General features: G+C 31.1%; 3 protein-coding genes across 4 annotated transcripts; all 3 read right to left on the minus strand.

The window, feature by feature from the left end:
- Nucleotides 1-105: 105 nt before the first annotated feature.
- LOC144845174 (aldo-keto reductase family 1 member A1-like) lies at nucleotides 106-4,768 on the minus strand. Its single transcript, XM_078702338.1, has 7 exons — nucleotides 4,445-4,768; nucleotides 3,819-3,970; nucleotides 3,309-3,504; nucleotides 2,052-2,251; nucleotides 1,886-1,958; nucleotides 1,243-1,329; nucleotides 106-831 (listed from the first exon to the last, which is right to left on the minus strand). The coding sequence occupies exons 1-7, from the start codon at nucleotides 4,637-4,639 to the stop codon at nucleotides 730-732; spliced, it is 1,005 nt and encodes a 334-aa protein (XP_078558464.1). The 5' UTR covers nucleotides 4,640-4,768; the 3' UTR covers nucleotides 106-729.
- A 791-nt stretch (nucleotides 4,769-5,559) lies between these two features.
- Nucleotides 5,560-8,462, minus strand: LOC144844954 (aldo-keto reductase family 1 member A1-like). Its single transcript, XM_078702070.1, has 7 exons — nucleotides 8,268-8,462; nucleotides 7,954-8,105; nucleotides 7,524-7,719; nucleotides 6,719-6,918; nucleotides 6,551-6,623; nucleotides 6,181-6,267; nucleotides 5,560-5,751 (listed from the first exon to the last, which is right to left on the minus strand). The coding sequence occupies exons 1-7, from the start codon at nucleotides 8,460-8,462 to the stop codon at nucleotides 5,650-5,652; spliced, it is 1,005 nt and encodes a 334-aa protein (XP_078558196.1). The 3' UTR covers nucleotides 5,560-5,649.
- A 1,033-nt stretch (nucleotides 8,463-9,495) lies between these two features.
- Nucleotides 9,496-20,971, minus strand: LOC144845088 (calcium uptake protein 1, mitochondrial-like). Of its 2 annotated transcripts, XM_078702231.1 has the most exons (13): nucleotides 20,914-20,971; nucleotides 20,011-20,206; nucleotides 19,630-19,774; nucleotides 19,123-19,285; nucleotides 18,582-18,619; nucleotides 17,715-17,747; nucleotides 15,058-15,169; nucleotides 14,492-14,574; nucleotides 14,054-14,254; nucleotides 13,595-13,735; nucleotides 13,050-13,158; nucleotides 12,674-12,763; nucleotides 9,496-12,282 (listed from the first exon to the last, which is right to left on the minus strand). In XM_078702231.1, exons 2-13 carry the CDS (start codon nucleotides 20,178-20,180, stop codon nucleotides 12,134-12,136), a joined length of 1,434 nt encoding a protein of 477 aa, XP_078558357.1. In that variant the 5' UTR covers nucleotides 20,181-20,206; nucleotides 20,914-20,971; the 3' UTR covers nucleotides 9,496-12,133. The 2 variants fall into 2 exon arrangements, with proteins under 2 accessions (XP_078558357.1, XP_078558358.1); XM_078702232.1 differs by lacking the exon at nucleotides 17,715-17,747.
- Nucleotides 20,972-20,988: the final 17 nt, after the last annotated feature.

The following is a 20,988-nucleotide window of genomic DNA, read 5'->3' on the forward strand; positions in this document are numbered from 1 at the left end:
AAAATCCGGTATAAAATACTATGTAATATTTTTTGACTATTTATTAATACAAATTAAATAACATTATATAATGTAGTAACATTTCTTAAAAAATAAAGGCCTACTACTCCTACTAACAGGTAAAGAATAATAGATTTTATTGTAGCAAATAATGATTTATTGAATTAATTAAATATTGCATTCTGAATGTTTTGATACTGCAACTTCAGGTGCAGCTGCAGCAACCAGCTGATAAAGGTGAATGACCTGGCGATGGTTTACGCGGTCATGCGCACTCCTGAATTGTGGATAAAAAAATTGAGGGAAGGAGATGGTTAAAATAAAATTGTACTTTAAAAGTAACTACTACAATAATGCTCAGGATACCATAAATCTATCACTAATATTCTGGCAATTTTATTTAGTCACAGTACAGTATTACAGCTCACACAAAGAGCGATAAAACTCTATATAAAATATCGATATCAGAGAACATATATTTTTGAACATTTATTAAACAAAGGAAATATTTTTGATACAGTGTAATTAATATTTCTTAAAAAATAAAATTTGAAAGTTTCTTTAATGGAGTACTGTACTTTCTAAGGCTGAATATTTATTAATATCTACACCAGGCTTGTGAATATTAATAGAATACTGTACTGGGTCTCTACTGATAAATTAAATTTTAAATTTTGTAATTCTTTTAAAATATTATAACTAAATGTATGTAATATTTTTATTTTATAATCATTTAGATTCCTTAGGCACATAGTGTGCATAGAGTGGATGATGTAGGTCTCTGGCAACTGGGCGGCCATCTTCTCCAATAATTGGCTTATTATCAGGTCCCTGTAAATAAAACAAAAACAGTATTTTAAACTTGTGAAACTTAGAAGTTGCAGACACCATAAAATTAGCAGACTTATGTCACATGACAAATTGTTCACTTTTGAAAATGTTCCCAACTTTCACAATTAATGTTTACTTCATGATGTTCTATACGCTACTATTCTTATGTTTTTTTCTATTTATACCTTATAAATATAGTAAAAGACATTTTGCAAAATATAGAAAATTTATTGGATTTAAAATTATATAAATTTATTAAATTATTATATTCAGAATTCTAAGCCCAAACTTTTACCCAATTAATATTGATTAAAATAAGGGAATAGACTCAACTACCTATCAATTGTTTCTTTTTTAACTAATTTAATATCATATTTTTGAATAAATGTAGTTAAGAAATAAATTGTTTACCTTTTTAGCTCCAACACAAACTCTCCATTTTGGAAGTGAAGATTTGATTGTGTTAAAATCTTTATCATCAAGAGTAAAGTCAAATATCTGTGAAATAAGGTAACAATTATTGTATGGTGAATAAACACATGGTGTACTGCAAACCCATCTTTACTAAGGTAATGATTACATCCAAACCATTATCTGACAGGGGTGTTTCATAAATTTTGATAATATTCGAGTTGTAACTCTCCTCTCGTAGAGAATAGGCCAATGTCAGTTTATCCAGATAAGCTAGGCACGAAATAGACAAGGAAAGTATGTGATGTCTGCTTTTGGTGAGGGTTTTATCCATAACAACAAATTACATTTTGGCTTACTGATCTGGGATGAACTAGTTACATTGCTCAGTTTTTTTAATCAAGATTATTTTAAAGATTTTGTTGAACTGGCCATTTTAATTCCCATAATAAAGAAATTGGATCGAAAACAAAGAAAAATCGTCTGGAAGTTTTGTTTATTTTATAAGTGAAATCATTACTTTTGTTTGTTTTTTTGCAAGTAAATAACTTTACTAAAACTAAAAAATGGCATGTTCAAAGTTTTGAGTTTTATGTTTTTGGGGACAATACACCTTTAAATAAAATAATTTTATTCAACAAACCTGGAAATTCTCAGCTATTCGTCCAGGATTTACACTCTTTGGAATGGCTACAACATTACGCTGCACTTGAAACCTGAAAAGAAATGAAATGTGACTTCACTTGTAACAAGGTTTGTTCTATGATAAACAGATACCATAAAAAATGTCACTATTTATACACACAAACCTTAGAGCAATTTGGGCTACAGTCTTGTTATATTTCTTTGCCATCTCTACCAATTTAGGCTCAGAGAAAAGGTCTAAATCGCCTGGGTACTTTGCGTTTCTATCACCACAGCAAAGTGGACTGTATGCTTCAAACACAATGTCTTGTTCATTACAAAACATTACAAGTTCATTCTCAGGCAGGTAGGGGTGAGACTCAACCTGTATAAAAAAAGAAGTACCTTTATTAATTTGATTTGATTCAACATAGTGTTAAACGAAGGTGCTGAAATGGACCAGAGCACTAGGGTAACCACCTACTTTTTCCAGGAAAAAAAAATGCACTACCGGTAGGTTCTTGTACAGTAAGTGCACACTAAGAAAATTATGTTTACTGGACCTCAAATGTTTAGTCTTTATCCGAGAAGACATGTTCTACACCAGAACTATGACAGAGAAGTGCCTTGAACCTGTGCTGGTATTGGCTCGGCCACTTGACAACTAAAAAAAAAATGACACAGAAGAAATTGCTTTTATCAATGAAACAAACATCTGTTGTGATGGTATAAATGACAGTTATTTGTGTTGCTATGCAAGACAAACCAAACGTACAGGTATTGATTTTATGAAATGAAATTTTACCAAACTAGTAATAATAGTGTTGACATACTGTAGATACTTTATCTGCATAAATTAAGAATGAATGATGATTTCAAATAAAGTAACAATAATATGTGTAGGCCTACAGTAGTAGATAACTGGACTGGACACATTTAAGCAAAATATATCATTGTGTTTTTGTTATAAATAGAACAAAGCCTGATATTGTGATGTATGGTATGCCTACTGTATTCATCAGTGTTGGTGCAAATCAAATGTTTAGGTGTGATTGTGGAAGAATTTTTTCTTTTTGTTCTGTATGTATTGTTATATGGATGTACTATTCGGAAAAATAAAGGAAATGAATGAATGAATTCAACAATGGCTTAAAGCTCTGTCTACACCATTAAACTGTATGCGACAAAGAAAATGTGATGTGCCCATGGACATAATATATATACCACTTATTTGGGAATATCAATAGCATATTTGGGCAATTCACACTTTTTTGTCAAACTAGTTTGATAGTGTAGACAGAGCTTAACAGTATGTACAATAAATTGAATTTGAACACAGGTTTTGTGATGTTTATTCTCTATACAATACTATTTGTACTGTAATGTGTATTTATTCTAACTAACTAAAATATTGATTAACTTTATAATTATTAAAAACTCACTTGCAATACAGCTGGTTTGATTCGACAGCTGCTGCAAATATCTTCAATTTGTTGACTGTTGAAGTTTGAAACACCAATTGCTTTAACCAATCCCTCGTCCAACAGTTTTTCCATTGCGTTCCATGTGTCTTTATAATGTACATCAGCATACATAATGTTATTATCAGAATCATATGGAACAAATGATCCTCCATTTCTATGACATGATAAATTAAGCAACTAATCAACAGAATATATAAAGATAGATCTTGTCCAAAGCTCCCCCCACCCTCTCCTTTATGTAACCATCTTGGATACAATTACTGAATATGTGCTGAGATGGATAATGTTTAAAAATGGATTATAAACGGAAAATATTAAAACAAATAGTAACAGTATTGTATGTATTTTTTAATAATTATATAATAAAATAGGTTTATTTCAATTTGAAAATATAATATTTTTGTCAATTTAAACATATGGATATTTAAATTTTATTTAAATTAAAATTCCTTAAGGAGACTTCCTTACTGAAAAGCTATGGGGTTATGCATCAGATAGAGATCCAAATAATCCAGTTGAAGATCATTGAGTGTCTCCATTAAAGCTGGTTTGACATCCTCTGGGGCATGTCTGGTATTCCAGAGTTTGGAACACATAAATATTTCCTCTCTTGCCAAATTCTGGGAAAAACAAACAAATAAAACAATAATTAACACCAATTAAAAGGATGATATAAGAATTAGATATATGCCTAAGGTCTGATATTGTATGTTGAAGAATGATCTAGGCTATATATCTAATTTTTTTTTTTTAAAGCACTCACTTGTCTGTTATACCTTGCATTTTTTAATTAATAATTGTATATAAACATAAACATTTTATTTATTGTAATAATATATTAATCTCCCATTTATGCATTTAAAAACATATGAAACTCATTGATACTCCATGCACAGTGATCAAAATGTAAAAAGAATAGGCCTAGTGGCCTGCAACAGACAGGTTTACAGACAGGTAGGCTACATTGAATTGAGAGATGCAACATTTTATTTTCAAAGCTTAGTAAACTGTGTCGACACCACCTCTGCACACCCCATCAACAACTATCCAATAAACCAGCCAGTATCTAGTACTTATAAAAAAAAGACTGTTACCATATCTTTAATTGCGGCTTTTAGGGCTAGGCCCACTTCTTTTTCATTTCCATAGACCATAGCACTATCAAAATGCCGGTAGCCCACTCCGAGTGCCGATCTGATTGCTAACTCAACTTGGTCAGGCTTCGACTTCCATAGGCCTAAACCAAGAAGGGGCATAGATGCTCCAGTATATAAACGTGCAGCTGTCATATTAATCTACTGTACAACTAATAATAATATTGCTAAATAAAGATAGATTCTACAATAGCAATTATATCATTTATTATGTTGATACTTGTTTTGTTAATTAAAACGTAACGTGGCCTACGTGTCTCATGTGCAATGAGCAGCAGCAGCTGAAGCAGCATTGCTTATGAATGACCTGGGGATGGTTTACACGCCCCTGGATTTTGGAGATAGGAAAACGCGAGGGCAGCAGGGAGGAGGTTGCCTTTACGTTCATTATAAAATAAAATCAAAGTCAAACTTATTTGTAATTGTTAGTGTTTAATGTGAATGAATGATATGTTGCCAAGTTAGTATACCTAAGCATATATCATTTAACTTAACAGTTTTTGATGTCTAGCGAGTTATATATATATAGATATTGCACGGATTCTAATAATATATAGGCCTAATTTTTAAATTGCAACAATTGCACACAGATGTATACAGGAAACAGAACAATGACACATCATGGTTAGATTCCCTTACCATTTTAGCAGTAGATATTTTCCGATTGAAGTTACACAATTGGATTACAATTAATGCATTGTTATGAACTTATGAAATAGTATTTTGAAGGAACGAATTAAAAAAAATGTCCCTCCGTTATAAAAATGTCTCTTTTAAGTCATCGATTCTCCATGTATAATGTATGCAATTAATTGAAATAATTGCAAATGATTAAATACATACTATATTAACAGGGAAACCGACAGCCGTGTTTGCGACAAAAAAAAAAAATGCAAGTGAAAGTAGGCCTTCTAGTAAAATCTATGATCAGAGATATGAATTCTGAAACCATACCGGTACAGAAATTCAATGAAATTAATTTAACGACCATTCTATAAAAACAAAATCTAAATAGCAAATCAATAAACATAAAAAATATTCATCACATTAAAAAAACAGCAAGTACCGTAAACCATTTGTAATAATAACTCAAATTATATAAATAGGCTATGATAATAATATTGATAAATAATAATATACGACAGTTATTTAGAATCTTTAGGCTCATAACGAGAATGCAATGGATGATGTAGGTATCTATCAACTGGGCGGCCATCTTCTCCAATAATAGGTTTATTATCAGGTCCCTGGTAAATAAAACAAAGTCATATTTTAAAGGGAAAGAGTTAGATGACTATAATAATATGTTATATTATATATATATTTTGTCTCCCATCTTTCATATTTGATTCGAGGATCCTTAATTATTGATCAGTTCCCACATTAAAGATGGTTATGAATGAATGAATAAATGAAGCGAGCGAGCGAACGAATAAATAAGTAAATGATACAATAATGTTACTTAATGTTCTTGTTATACTTATTTCTAATCTATATTTATAACGAATTTCTGTTGATCATGGGAGTATGATATTTTACCTTAATATGGTTATTTACTGAATTTACTGCATTTTGTCAATTTTCATTTATTTTGTATTTTTATTATTATTAATTATCTTATTTAAAATAAATTAGATTCTATTTTGCACAATGTTTAGAATAATTAAATAAATTACCCTTTTGATAGAAATACCAACTCTCCATTTTGGAAATGAATATCTAATTGTGTTCATATCTCCATCATCAAGAGTGAAATCAAATACCTGTGTTAAAAAAAAAAGAGAAACGATTAGAATAACTATAAAGAAGGAAATAATTGCAACACAATATAAAAATACTAACAATAGATTTCTTAGTTTTTATCCATATGACGTATAGCTTTCTATAGTCGAATTGCATTATTAATTAGCATACGAATCTGGGAAGAACTACAGTTATGTTAATTCTTTTATATAAATCAGTCTTATTCCAAAGTCAGTATAGTATTAGTAACGATACGTACGGTATACACTTATTTCATTCCACTATTTATTTTATTCAACAAACCTGGAAATTCTCGGCTATTCGTCCACGGTTTACACTCTTTGGAATTGTTACCACATTACGCTGAACTTGAAACCTGAAAAGAAAACAACAACAAATGAGAATGGTAAAGTCCATGTCGTGTAGGCTTCGATTTTTAAGAAGGTTCTATATGTCTAATGTCACACAAACCTTAGAGCAATTTGGGCCACAGTCTTGTTATATTTCTTTGCCATCTCTACCAATTTAGGCTCAGAGAAAAGGTCTAAATCGCCTGCAAATTTGTCATTTCTATCGCGACAGCAAAGTGGACTGTATGCTTCAAACACAATGTCTTGTTCGTTACAAAACATTACAAGTTCATTCTGAGGCAGGTAGGGGTGAGACTCAACCTGTAAAATAAATAAAATACCTTTCGTTACAGCTAAAATGAAAGTACAGTACTGACATATTTTGTTATTTATATCGGACTACTTTAAGTTAGAGCACCCACCGATCCCGGATCCTCTCTTTATGTGTGTATACTATACTGATATTATACATCCCTTATAATTATTTTTCTTAAATATTTTAAAACTAAATCTGCATCAATAACAACTTGATAATTTTCAAATAAAATATACCAATGCTTAAACATGTTCTTTTGGAAACATGTAGCAATGGTACAATTTAAAGAAACTTAACACAGGTATATCTATTAATTATATACACTAGAAAACTTTAGAAACTCCCTGTTTGGCAATAATAATTTGCCAAGTTTACTAATGTAGAGCAGTTGACAAACTTCGGCAAACTGCAGAAGACTAGCTTGCGGGAGTTAGATTATGCACCTTTTTGAACAGTCAATTATGGCCTATAATGTTCTCAATCATGAGGACGGCTAACTAAACAAGTAACTAAGTTTTCTGATATTTGTGAACTCGGTGAATCAAATCACAGCTGTGCAATTATGATTCTGCAGGTGGAAAAAAACCAATTTTAATATTAAAAAACTCACTTGCAATACAGCTGGTTTGATTCGACAGCTGCTGCAAATATCTTCAATTTGTTGACTGTTGAAGTTTGAAACACCAATTGCTTTAACCAATCCCTCGTCCAACAGTTTTTCCATTGCGTTCCATGTGTCTTTATAATGTACATCAGCATACATAACATTATTATCAGAATCATATGGAACAATAGATTCTCCATTTCTATACAAATACATTTCTGTTTAGTTTTATTTTTCGTAATGTCTTTCTAATTATTTTATTAAAATTCCCCTGATTTTATTTTCTCTGGAACAGTGAAAGCCAGACGGGAAGCCAGATGCAAAAATAATATAATTACTCTACAATAATAATTTAGAAAAAAATAATGATAATAAATTTAAAAACAAAACAAAAAACATGCAATATTTCAAAAGCTTGGGTCATCAGTTTCCTTACTTGAAAGCTATGGGGTTATGCATCAGATAGAGATCCAAATAATCCAGTTGAAGATCATTGAGTGTCTCCATTAAAGCTGGTTTGACATCCTCTGGGGCATGTCTGGTATTCCAGAGTTTGGAACACACAAATATTTCCTTTCTTGAGACATTCTATTAAGAAAACACAAACAAAAGTGACAAGATAGGTCTGATTTATACGTTGAAGAATAATAGGCATACACAAGTATATTAATTTTTTATTCTTTTTGACTCTGATATCTAATATTTGAATTTGTAAGTAGGACTATAGTAAAAAAAGTACTGTTACCATACCATATCTTTCATTGCTGATTTTAGGGCTAGGCCCACTTCTTTTTCATTTCCATAGACCATAGCACTATCAAAATGCCGGTAGCCCACTTCGAGTGCCGATCTGATTGCTAACTCAACTTGGTCAGGCTTTGACTTCCATAGGCCTAAACCAAGAAGGGGCATAGATGCTCCAGTATATAAACGTGCAGCTGTCATATTCATATTGTAATTGCTGTATTTTGCTCATGAAAACACAATATATATATTACTATATTTATTGTTTTTATAGAACTGTCTCTTTGACCAATCAGAGTGCTTGAGATGTGCTATCATATTGAATATCCATAACTTTTCCAAGCTGTGCTTTTATTATGGAAATAAGGAAGGAGAAGTATAAGTAAGGTAACCAATGAAATTATTGAAATCTTGACAAGTGACTGGCTTTAACCAATCAGATTACTAGAATCTTGTGAACTGGTTTTAACCAATGAGATTGTTGAACAATTTTAACCAATGATATTTCCACGGGAATCTGTAGGGAATGGAAAAACGTAGGTATGGGTTATTAGGTATTACACTTGGAGAATCTGTTAATATAGGAAACATCATTCTATACAACCAAGCCTGCATGACGTGATCAACTTTTGCCAAGTTAACAATATGATCCCCAATCTCAAGAAATGTTTGTATAATGAGGAATAATGTCTTTATTAGGAGCTTCTCTTAGTGGCACTGAACTCCAGGTTGTGGGAGTTTGATCCAAGAAAAGTTGAGGTGGAATTTATATGTTAACAATACAATTACGAAGGCTCATCCTGTAGATTATGTACACTCTGTATTTGAATACGTTAGGGCCAATGCCAGCCGCACTTCGATGAAATGTTAATATTTGAGTTAAATCGGCCCTATATTGGAGTAGGCTCGCTGTAACATGCTGCCATTACACAACGTCATGTCCACCTTTATTGAATGAGTTAAAAAATCAAAGAGTCCTAAAAATTACCCATGGCCCTATAACTATATAATTCGTGTAAATTAGCCTTCAAATGTTTAAAATTACATTCACTTGAAGTTAAACATAGTAGCCTCCACAATAAATATTGGTCGTGCATGTAACAGTGCCGTGCCGTGCCGATAGCCTCCATATAGACTAGTATGCCTATACAATAAATACACCAAAGTTCCCGCAACTTAGCAGGTGTGCTTGTTGGCGAGAAAGCAAACATTATAGACAACATGGACAACAAGCCTTGAGGTTTCTCCATTTTTTTTAATGTTATACAGTATACCATCTTTTTCTATATACATTGATACAATTATTATAGCGATGAGGAGGTTCTGATCATCATTAAATAGACGTTGTAATCCGTTTAAACCTACGTATTACTAATCAATTGGAATGGATATACTCCAAAAAGACTACTTACAATGCACGAAGTGACTTAGTAGTTCTTTTTGAAAAAAAAGGCAACAACTAGCGAAACTAATCTGCTTGACAGTTTCGCTGTCCTGCTCAGTTTTTTCAAAAAGAACTACTAACTCATGGATATTCAAAACCAGATGAACATTTTTAATATTAATACACTTAGTATTAATTAATAATGCAGGTTGCATTTAAGAGTGTACTGTATTAATTTCAATTGTTTTAAAAAGATTGTATAACTCTCCATTTATAATGTAATGCAAGGAATTTTCAAAGTATTAATTGCACATTAATTCATACAGTAACAACAAAGAAAGTTATATAAGTAATATACTAATAATTTGTGACTATATTAAGCTCTGTCTACACTACCAAAGTAGTTTGACAAAAAAAAGTGTGATGTGCCCATATATGGTGGTGATATTCCCAAATATGGTAGTGATATTACATCATCATGTAGTGATATGATATCATCATGTCCATGGGCACATCACATTTGTTGTCACATAAAGTTTGATAGTGTAGACCAGGCTTTAGGCTTACCTACTACGTTGTTGTTTGCTGTTACAAAGATAAAAGGTGCATGTTTGTCAACACAATGAACTCTACAGTTCACCAAAATTGTATCTAATGATTATTTGAAATATTAACATCTAAACACCAAGTTAGTAGACCCACTAATCTATCCTACTGAAGAGCAAAAACAACACAATAAAAGTATATAAACTCGCCAATTACAAGTTGGTGAACAAACCGTTTTAAAACCAAGTTATGTGTATCATTTTTATGATTATTTATCAATTTACCTAGAAGAGACAATTACACATGAAAACTACTGTAACAAGAATGCTGTGATGGATGCAGAATTTTGTGGTAAAGGGTGTGAGAGAGACCACACCCCTATCGCAACATGCATCTCACTACCCACATTGGCATCCACTTTAAAACATAAATCTATATTGAACTGGATAAATTATTATTCTATACGACTTTATAAAATGTCAGATAATTAATCAAAAACTTAATTAGTACTAGTTATTAAAAATAGTGTATTATTTGAATCAATAAATCATATTCAATATAATTCTAATTATTAAAAGTAGTGTTACTGAACTAATTTGTATTATTAATAAATTATTTTATATAACCTAAATGTCAGTAGGGCCTATAAATATATAAACATAACAATATTAGTTGTAAATTATTATTCAAAAAGAGAGTGTATAATTTTAATTTCTTTGTATAATCTAAATGTCAGTATAGTTAATACATAAATAAACATAACCAATAATAATTATAAAAATGTATTATTTTTATCAAAAGTAGTGTATTGATTTACTGAATAAATTATTGTATTGTTTTATACAAGTTAATTATCAGTAAAATTGAAATAATACATATAATATTTATGATCAATATCATTTAGTTGCAAACAATAAACGATCAAATGTGTGTATGAATTGAATAAATACATATTTTAATTATTATATTAATATCAAAGTAATATATTGATCAATTGAATATTACAAAATATTCTTTTCAAATATTTTTTCCATAAAATCAGGTTAACAATACAAAATCATCCTTTTTTTTTCATATAGAAAAGTTAATAAAATTACTGAGACTCCATCTGGGGAAGTTGGAAGGTGAGAAAACACACTCTCATGGCAGTGATTCCAACATAAAGCAAATTTTAGAATTCTTTATAACTAACATTAAGTAAACAAGAAAGAACTTGAAAAAGATCTCTGATAGAGATCGAAACGTTTTTCGCTCTTTCAAAAAAGAAAATCTTATCTTTTATAAACATAGAAACTAAATAAAATTCTTCTGATTTATTATTAATTAGTTTTCTATATCTATTAATTCAAATATTACACTATTTTTAATAATTGTTTAATATTAGTAATATTTATTAATTCTAACATTCAAGTTATATAGAAAAATAACAACAATATATACAATGCAATGTTGAACACTTTTAATAGGCCGAGAGTATAATAGTAAAGTTTTACAAAAGCTGTTGTTTTCAAGATAGATACAATCTACTAGACTCAAGTGACAAGACCAATGCCGAGTAGACTGGCTGCAATGTTATTACATAAGGCAATGATTTTTGGGATCGTCTCAATTATATTCAGTGCTCAATACTTAACTTAAAGAGTATTGTCTGAATTTAGACTTTGATTACTCAATTATTTGACAGCATTAATTTGTGTTTCTTAATATAATTTAGGGGAGGTGGGGTGGTTTTGATCACACTATGTGAGAGAGTGAGAATGTCTGATATATATACATATAGACAATCTAACTATTATGTACTAAAGAATAATTTAATATTCACATAATTTTAAACATTTTATTCTTTCTGTGTTTGCACCCTTTTTTTATCGACCGCAATAAACACCATTGCTTACAATAAATAAATTTGATGTGAACCTTTGCAATGATCCTTTTAGACAAATCAATCCTTCAGTATTTTTGTCCTCTTTGCGCACTTCCACATAGAGTATGAGATCTTGGCTAGGCCGACTTCTTTAGGCTTGTCCAAACCTCGCATGACACGATTTTTCATCACAGATACAAATTCATGATGACTTAGCTTGTTGTCATCTACAAGTAAAACGTTTAAATACATTATATTGTTTTGTGTATTCACTGAACCAAAAAACAGCAGCCCATTCTCAGGATTGTATTTAAATTTGTCATAGGCGAATTCAGTGATATGGTATCACATATGTTTCACATGTGATATGTGTATTAACAGTACCTACCTTAACACTTAATTTAACCTGACACCACATGTGATACACATGAGATGCTGTGTTTCAGAATTTGTTTATGAAACTGGACACATTTTGTTATATGTGGAGATACACCACTGATAATATTTGGCCATGATAATAATTCTCCAACTAAACAAACATGACAGGCTTATGAGTGTCGTTTACTTGGAACAAATGACCCCTTGAAAAAAAGATTTACTCTTTGTTGTTTCACCTACCATCTTCATCAAAAAGTGTGAAAACAACATCTGTTAAATGATCAGATAGTTCTACGTTGGCAACCATCTTGGCAACATGCTTAAATGTTTCTATGGATACATAACACAATAATATTGTTAATAAGATGAAGATACAAATTATACATAATAAAAAGGCTGTTTTAGATCTTTAAGTTTTGGGTTTCAGAATATGACCATTTTCAAGATTTGTTTGGCTAATTCTTCAATTCTAATCTGGGATACTTTTCAAGATTTAATTTTGCTAGAAGAGAGAAGAGTGAGAATATTATTTAGTTAGATATCTTCATTGTTCTCACTATATTATCTCATTGGTTTTTTTGGTTTAGCATTTTGTGATGAACCAACGTAGACTAACCTTTATCAACAGAAGCACCAGCCACATGATAGAATGACAATGCTAAGTCAATGTCATTAATGTTCCTTAGCATTTCATGAAGGTTGAGATAATCCACCAAGCTTATGCCCTAAAATGAATAACATACTCAAGTAAGAAAAGTCTGAAATGGCTTCCATTTTGTAAATGTAAATGGGGGAATAACCTGCGACTTGCAGCCTACTGGGCTGAATTGTGCACAGGTGTGGACGACACATACAATAACTTTTTCTCCTCTAAGGGTCCCTTCGTGTCGAGTGCTGCCACCAAACGGCACCCGTTCGTCTTTCCATAACAACAACAGGGGCTGAGTAAACCAGTACACCGGGGTAACCCCCTACTCTTCCAAAAGATGTACTGGGTTCTTTAAAGTGCCCATAAGCCAGATGTGTACACTGGACCTCCAGTTTAAGTCCTTATCTGAGAAGACTTGTTCTACAACCAGAACAATGGTTGGCCAGCAAGTATATGAACACATCAAAGTTTAAACAGTTAATTGATGTTTTTAATAATAATGATTGTTTTACCAGAGGGTCGTCTCTGTACTTTTTCTTGACTCGTTTCATCATCTTAATTTCTCTTTTGCGTGTTATATTGGCATACACAAGTAACAGGTGAGCCACATGTTGTTCAGTTATCTTGCCATCCACTGGACCACAACGCTCAAACTAAATTAATGTTTTTGAACGATTATCAATTTTTAAATGATGTACAAATACATTATAAAGTTTCTACTATAAATTAGTAAAGAACTCTCAATATAAATCATATTAATGTAAGGATTATTTCTGTTAAAAATATCAACATCTCAAAAATTAAAAAAACATTACCAACTTTGGAATTATTGTACAGAAAACATTGATTAAATAAATTATGACAACTAAAACAAGCCTGGCACCAAGATTAAAAGCATCCTCATTTTAATAGTGAGGATTTTTTTTTTTTTAAATATCAACATCTCAAAAAGCTTAAGAAATAAAATTTACCTCCATTCTTAGAAGCTCAAGTCTAAGTTCTTTCTGAAATTGAGCAAAGTCTGCTGTGGTCAATTTGCGATCTAGGTTAGGCCCAAAGAAGTATGTAGACAGTGAGCTAGCCGCAGTATGTTTGTCTAGTGTGTTGCCTGTAGTGCTACGATCTCGATGACGTTTACCAGTAGCTGTTTGAGCTCGAATAACATCAGTCACCTAAGAAAAGATTGTTTGATTCTAAATATTAAATAATTTTCACAATTTAGTTTAAAGTTCAATTATATCTATTATATTAAAGCATACAAGCAGACTCCAGGATTCCCACCATCCATAAATTGACAAAAATAGGACATTGTGTTATGTTCAGCACTTCATTTTACCCTTTTAGATACTACTTCACATCCATCCTTCAAAGTCCTGAATTCTATAAGTTACATAAAACAAGAAATATACCTTAGAAAATTCCTCATTTGACACAACACCATCGCCGTTTAGATCAAACAATCGAAAGGCAATCTCAAAATGTTTACTTGGAGCTGAAAAAAAATAACAAAAATTAGTATAAATTAAGTTATCAAGGGTAACATGTACATATATACCAATGACAAAAAAGTGTTTACACGTTGAAAAATAAGTTTTTTACAAAACTTTTTTTGGGTGAATGAAGTTTATTTTATGTCTTTAGGCAAAGGATTACCAATAGTAAATCAATAACTGTCCCATCAGATAAGTCATATTCCCCCTGATACAGGGGCTATTTTGTGAACCAGTTCCCTGGGGTAACTCCCTACTGGTTTCAAATGATGAACTGGGTTCTTTTAAAGTGCACACAGGTTATAACTGTACACTGGACCTACAGTTTATAGTCCTTATCAGAACTAGGAGCAAGTCGGCCTCGAACCTATGCTGATATTGTTGGCTCTTTAGGGACGGTAAACGGTGCTCCTGCCTTAACCGCTTGGCCATATTGAGTCACTTGTGAATGCTAGTAGACACTGTATATGAAATATTATACTTACTAGATAGAACAGTTAATAAAAACATATAATCAACAAATGATATAAGACCACACTCTCCAAGATTGAAAAAGATGCTGTTTTCTTTCAGAGAAATGTACTTCTGTTTAAATGTCTGTAAGCAACAAAAGCATTAGTATATACATGTAATATATTTAAAAAATAGGAGATAACAAATCTCCCTTCAATCATTAGATGCTGGGTGCTGATAACTGAAAATAAAATAATGAGCAATTTTGTAATGTGTAATAAGATGTTGACATTTTAAGCTTGAGCCATTTTAATATCTATTTTGCTCTGCATTGTATCACTTTTATTGCCTTACTGAATCAAGTCATGAATCAACATGCAGATTATTAATGTTACCATTTAATGTTAATGTAGATATCTTTTTCAAGACTAATAAAGTGTGCATGAATCTTTTTGTTTCTCATTTACCAGAAAATTTATTAGAATAAAATCAGAATAAAAACTAAATTTGTCAGAAATGCTGGTAAACTTGAAAAAAAGTTAATTTAAAAATTGTGATTTTGTAGTCTGTTTGTTGACACAACATTAGACTACAAAGCTACATGTCTAAAAGACATTCTGCATACTCTGTTAAACCCATAGATATACTATACATACTAGATCATCAACTATATATACAGGAAGTGATTCCAACAAGAGAAGGGGGGACACTCAAGATGGCCTCCGCAACTAAATAATTTAATGCTTTAAGCATATAAAAAACTTTGCTTACAGATTAATATTCTAACTATACCAGGAATACAGGGTATTTTATCATTAATTAGCATAACCCATACCAGCTGTTATATTTGAATCCATAACACAAAAAGTGATACCCATCACCAGTAGTGCCACTGTTCATTCATAATTTGATCTAGACTTGCCCCTAGTCTGTATTTATTGGTTTTTTTTATGTTAGTCCTCCAGTCGATTTTTTTTCGGAAAATAGAAGATTGCAAGCTCAAGTAGTATACGTATGAAACGCCCTATGTACCAAAATATTTATCTTTTTACTAACCGACTATCAAGTCAGATTCTGATTCATCAAATCACTATCAACAGGGTTAGATAAAATTTTAAAATCAATCATAATTTAGTACTTCATCCTGTTGCAGTTGTCTAATTGATTGTGTAACTTTTATGACTAATTGACAAGCAGTGTCACCATGAACTTATAAAGTAATGTATAGTTGGCCTCTTCAGTTATGAGTGACAATGGCTGTGTGTACTAGTACACCAGGGTAACCTCCGACTCATCTTGAAAGATATAGGTTCTTTAAAGTGTACATGAGCTAGATGTGTACACTGGACCTATACAGTTTATAGTCCTTATCCGAGAAGACTCGTTCTACCACCAGAACCATGGAGCGAGTGAGTCTCAAACCCTTGCCCATGTTATGGCTATGTAATTACGGTTCCACTGTCTTAACCGCTCACTGTGTGACCTGTTTACAGTACTTCTGGCCAAATAACACTTTGAATTGTAAGCATATAAATGAATACTACACACAATACATACTATAGTAAAAGCTTTTTAAATTAAAACATGCTGTATTAGTAAAAAACAGAACACTACAATTTTTTTAATTAAACAAAAACATATACAATCTAATTTTACAAAATCAGGATTAATAAAACAACAATTAGATATATTGTCAATTTAAGAAAAACATCTCTACAGTATGCACTGCAAAATGTTATAAAAATAAATTATTTTTATATTTTACTAAAAAAAAATGCAAAAACAAAGAAGCAATAGGTGTATTTGGGTCGTATTGCAATACTTTTAATTTTAATCTATTATAGTGTAGCTGTATAGCTTTCAAAAATGAATGTCCACTTTCTAGAAAGTACAGTGTGATGTACTTGACTATACTGTATAAGGGGGGTTTTCAAGAGCAGGACTTTTGCCTGTGTGTATAAAATATTTATTTTTGTAGGCCTAGCATCTACAGTAAAAGAAAGCCGGAGTATAAAATACCAAATGATCAAATATACAGCCTACGTTAAACTACATAATTTTTGAGACGTTCAACTTCTGTTTGATAGTAATTGAAAAAGTTATGAATACGCTATATTCATGCATTTTTTTAAAATGAAGTCCTTGCTGCTTTAATTTTTTCTACTTTATAATAGTTACTTTATTTGTGTGTGTGCTGCATTTTTTTTGTAGTTAATAACATCATATTAAACAACATTAAATGTGTTTTGTTCATTTACACTTCTGAAAAATTGCATGAAGCTTATTTTAAAAACATCAAAGTGGTTAAAGAATTTAGGCATATAGGGATTTTTCAGGCTTTATGAATATTTTGATGAAATATTAATTTGTATAATAATGTATTTGAAGGATAGTTATAATAAAAGTGGACATTCGTTAATAAGATATATATAGACCATGTAACAAGAAACACACAAAACAACCAATACAATATATATATAAAAAATATATATAAAAATATAACAATATTTAGTTTAATAAAAACATTTAATATGTGTTGTGAAGAGTAATATCAGTATAAAATAAACATGGTCTATAGAATGAGATAAAAAAAAGATTTTTTTGATCAGCTAGATGCTTTGGAAAAAATTACAGCAAAATAACAAAAGCTATGTTTTTTTTAATAAACACAACAACCCTACAAACAAACCTGTTGGAACGTCGCCTTTTCATGTCTTAATTGCTATAAATATTTGGGTGAAAATTTATCAAAAAATTACTGATTTGTGTTTTTAAAAAATGAAGCAAATTTTTCAGTATACTGTATTTGAGAAAGGATAAACTAATATTAATATTTCATAAGTTTATGTAAATGTAAATGTAAAACAATCACTAATAAAAAAAAATGAAGATATAAATAAATTATATAAAATCAGGGAATTGAAAGTTATACTTTTTAAAGTTTGAAAAAGAAAAATTAGAAATACAAATATAATTATTGAAAGGAAAGAAATTGTGTTTTTATTTGAACTACATCTGGCACTATAAAGGAAAGCAGGCTTATTTTACTAATTTTACTTTATATCTAACTATGTGCTGTCAAATAATACGGGGACATAAGCGTACCGCAAGAAATTTGACCAATCATGACGCGATAGACCATTTGAACTGTCGCCTGTGATTGGTCAACTCATTTACATCGTGCCTACATCATTGTGTTGCATCCAAGTAGCAACCAAACGTAACGTAAGCAACATAGAGTAAAGTAAGCATATTGTTAGTGGCAATGCTATGGCTTTCGTATCCAATCTGCAGGCAGTATTATACATATATCCAATCTGCAGACAGTACTGTTTCGATCTTATTAGATCTCGTCAGTGATATTACTCTTTTAAGAAAGACCAAAATGGTATTTCCAGAATACATTTTAGGAACAAATTTCTACAAATATCTGTTTCAAGGAGAATTTACAGTATTTATGGAGCAACGTTTTGGAATAATCGATTAAACTACTTTTTCAATCTACTAAAATCAAGCAAATACATTTATTTAAAAAAAAAGCAATTAAATGAAATACCTTGGGTGAAATTTTGATGAATTGGTCAAGCCCAAGCCCTGTAATTATAAGAAAAAAACATATAATCACTCTGATGTAATGATGAAGTCAGAGTTTAAATAACAGTAATTACACAATTATAATTTATTAAATAAATATTACTTTTGATAATGTAATAATATAAAAAATTTAAACAAAAACAGTGTAATATTAAAGATATATTGTACCCCTGAAAAAATAAGTGCAAAACACTATTTTTGGGGTTTTTTTTCTGCAGAAGTGAACTTTATTAAAACGCCAAAATGACCTATTCAAAGTCTGATTTTATTAATTTTCAGTTTTCATTTCTTGGGGAACAATACATCTTTAATCAATGCTCATGATCTAAAGGTCTGCCTACACTATCAAACTAGTTTGACAAAAAACTTTGTCACATAAAGTTTGATAGTGTAGACAGAGCATTGTGATTTTAATTCCAAAGTTGTCTTTGGAATGGAATAATTATCAAAATTATATGATTTTTTAAATTAATCTCATTGGGTTTAATAATTAAACAGCTCACCATCAGGCTGTTTTTCATCAGGTGTAATTGACCTTATGAAATCTTCTGGGGTCATGAAGATCTCAGAGTCTCCGTGATCATCAACCATCTTGATCGTAGCAAAGTAGCGAAAGATTTTATCGGGGGTTGAATAGTGACGGATACGATTTTCATATTCTATTATCTAACGAAAGAAAGAAAACCAAACATGTAAATTATAACTTTCTGTACTATTTATTTTATGAAAAAATCATTTTAACACAAACTTAAAAAGATGAGGTTTATTTTCAAATACCATTATATCATTATAGTATACATAATTTAATGAGCAAAAAAAATTGAAATCAATATATAAGAAAGATTTAAAAGGAAAAAATGCAGACTTTAGCACAATAACCAACCATCCTGCCCAAAATAGCATAATGTCAGAATGATGGAAAACGTTTTCAAGAAGAAGATATTTGAAACTGTTTTTCAGGGTGAATGATCTCTGAGGAAAATGCTGCGTTTCAAAGAATGTTTTATTACCTTGCGATCTCGGAATCCTGTCCTCTTTTTTCCTTTGTCTTGACCATCTTCCTCTTCAGAATCTTCACCTTCTGACAGATCTTCATCATTCTTTTCCTCATCAGATGTTTCTGTTACTGTTTTATCTACAGAGGCTTGAAGTGATCTTAAATAACAAAAGTGAGAAACTCAACAGTTCTTTTCGGAACTGCATACATGGTGTATCCTTATATCCATATTGATTTTTGCCATGCAGACCTTCAAACAATGTAATAAAAGTGGCTATAATATTTAGTTATGTTACAAGCTTGTTATAAAATTCATGAAGATAATCACCATTTAAATTAAATAAAACAGTATAAAAGTGATGTGCTGTTAAATTCATGATTTCTTATAATTTACCGTTTAATAGAAATTGAACCCCCTATGATTCCTGTGCCAGCACCAATCAAATAGTATAGAAAGTGTCGTCTATTTTGAATTTCATGATGGTGTTGTGTTATGCATCTTCTACCAAGTTTTGGAACTTGTGTTAGAACACGATAACCACTTCTTAAAGTTCTTGCAAACATCTTTTTTCTTGGAACTACAGTTACATCTGAAATCGATATATATGGTACTATAACAATAATATTGTATATTATGTCTTAAAAACATATTAAAAGTAATCTAGGGCATTGGACAAAGTGATTTAGTCGGTTGGAAGTATATATAACCTGAACATAAGGTTGTCACACAATCAGCGACGTCGTCCATGGACCTGGTCGTCTGTCTGACCACTCTCCACCCCCCTCCCACCCCCTACTTATCAATAATGGTGAGTAAAGACGATTTTATCAAAAGCGCGTCCATCTAGCCTGGCACTCAAGAGTCAATGTAAACAAAATAATGCAAGCATTTTCATCTGTCACCTCTACTCTAGCCCAACGAGGCTAGATGTTTTTAGCTAGCCTCTAGTAGCAGACGGTCTTAGTTTGTATGGATATATAGCTAGCCAACCCTTTCTAGTGACTAGTCTAGGCTAGAGGCCTAGCTTAGCTAGACTCGAGTAGGTCTACCTCCTCCTCTAGATATAGCCTACTAATACTATAGCCTATACAGGACCGGCCTACTCTAGGCCTAGGCCTAGCTAGGAGCCTAGGGCCTAGGCTAGAGGCTTTAGTTAGTTAGCCTTTATTTACATTCAATGGCTTATGTTATTCATTATACTACAAACTCCTGACTTGAGTATATAGGTCCTAATATATCTGTTTATAATCAGTAACTTTATAATTGGTCCGAAAACAAACAAAAAAGGAAACACACCTTACTTTCCTCCCAAATCCATTACTAAAATAATTGTTTTCTGTTTACAATAACAGCGCCACCAAGAGGTAGGCA

This window comes from Antedon bifida, chromosome 6 (genome assembly GCF_963402885.1).
Source record: "Antedon bifida chromosome 6, ecAntBifi1.1, whole genome shotgun sequence".
In the NCBI taxonomy this organism is placed as follows: domain Eukaryota; kingdom Metazoa; phylum Echinodermata; class Crinoidea; order Comatulida; family Antedonidae; genus Antedon; species Antedon bifida.

What these genes read in the sequence shown, in the direction of transcription:
- LOC144845174 (XM_078702338.1), bottom strand. Translation starts at nt 4,639, where the DNA reads ATGACAGCTGCACGTTTATATACTGGAGCATCTATGCCCCTTCTTGGT. An exon ending in AAGCCGCAATTAAAGATATG is followed by an intron (nt 3,971 to 4,444) that starts GTAACAGTCTTT and finishes TGTTTTTCCCAG; the next exon opens with AATTTGGCAAGAGAGGAAAT. An exon ending in CATAACCCCATAGCTTTTCA is followed by an intron (nt 3,505 to 3,818) that starts GTAAGGAAGTCT and finishes ATCATGTCATAG; the next exon opens with AAATGGAGGATCATTTGTTC.
- LOC144845088 (XM_078702231.1), bottom strand. Translation starts at nt 20,180, where the DNA reads ATGTTTGCAAGAACTTTAAGAAGTGGTTATCGTGTTCTAACACAAGTT. An exon ending in GGTTCAATTTCTATTAAACG is followed by an intron (nt 19,775 to 20,010) that starts GTAAATTATAAG and finishes TTGTTATTTAAG; the next exon opens with ATCACTTCAAGCCTCTGTAG. An exon ending in AGTACAGAGACGACCCTCTG is followed by an intron (nt 13,159 to 13,594) that starts GTAAAACAATCA and finishes TATTCATTTTAG; the next exon opens with GGCATAAGCTTGGTGGATTA.
- LOC144844954 (XM_078702070.1), bottom strand. Translation starts at nt 8,462, where the DNA reads ATGACAGCTGCACGTTTATATACTGGAGCATCTATGCCCCTTCTTGGT. An exon ending in GAATAGCCGAGAATTTCCAG is followed by an intron (nt 6,268 to 6,550) that starts GTTTGTTGAATA and finishes TTTTTAACACAG; the next exon opens with GTATTTGATTTCACTCTTGA. An exon ending in TTGGTATTTCTATCAAAAGG is followed by an intron (nt 5,752 to 6,180) that starts GTAATTTATTTA and finishes TTTATTTACCAG; the next exon opens with GGACCTGATAATAAACCTAT.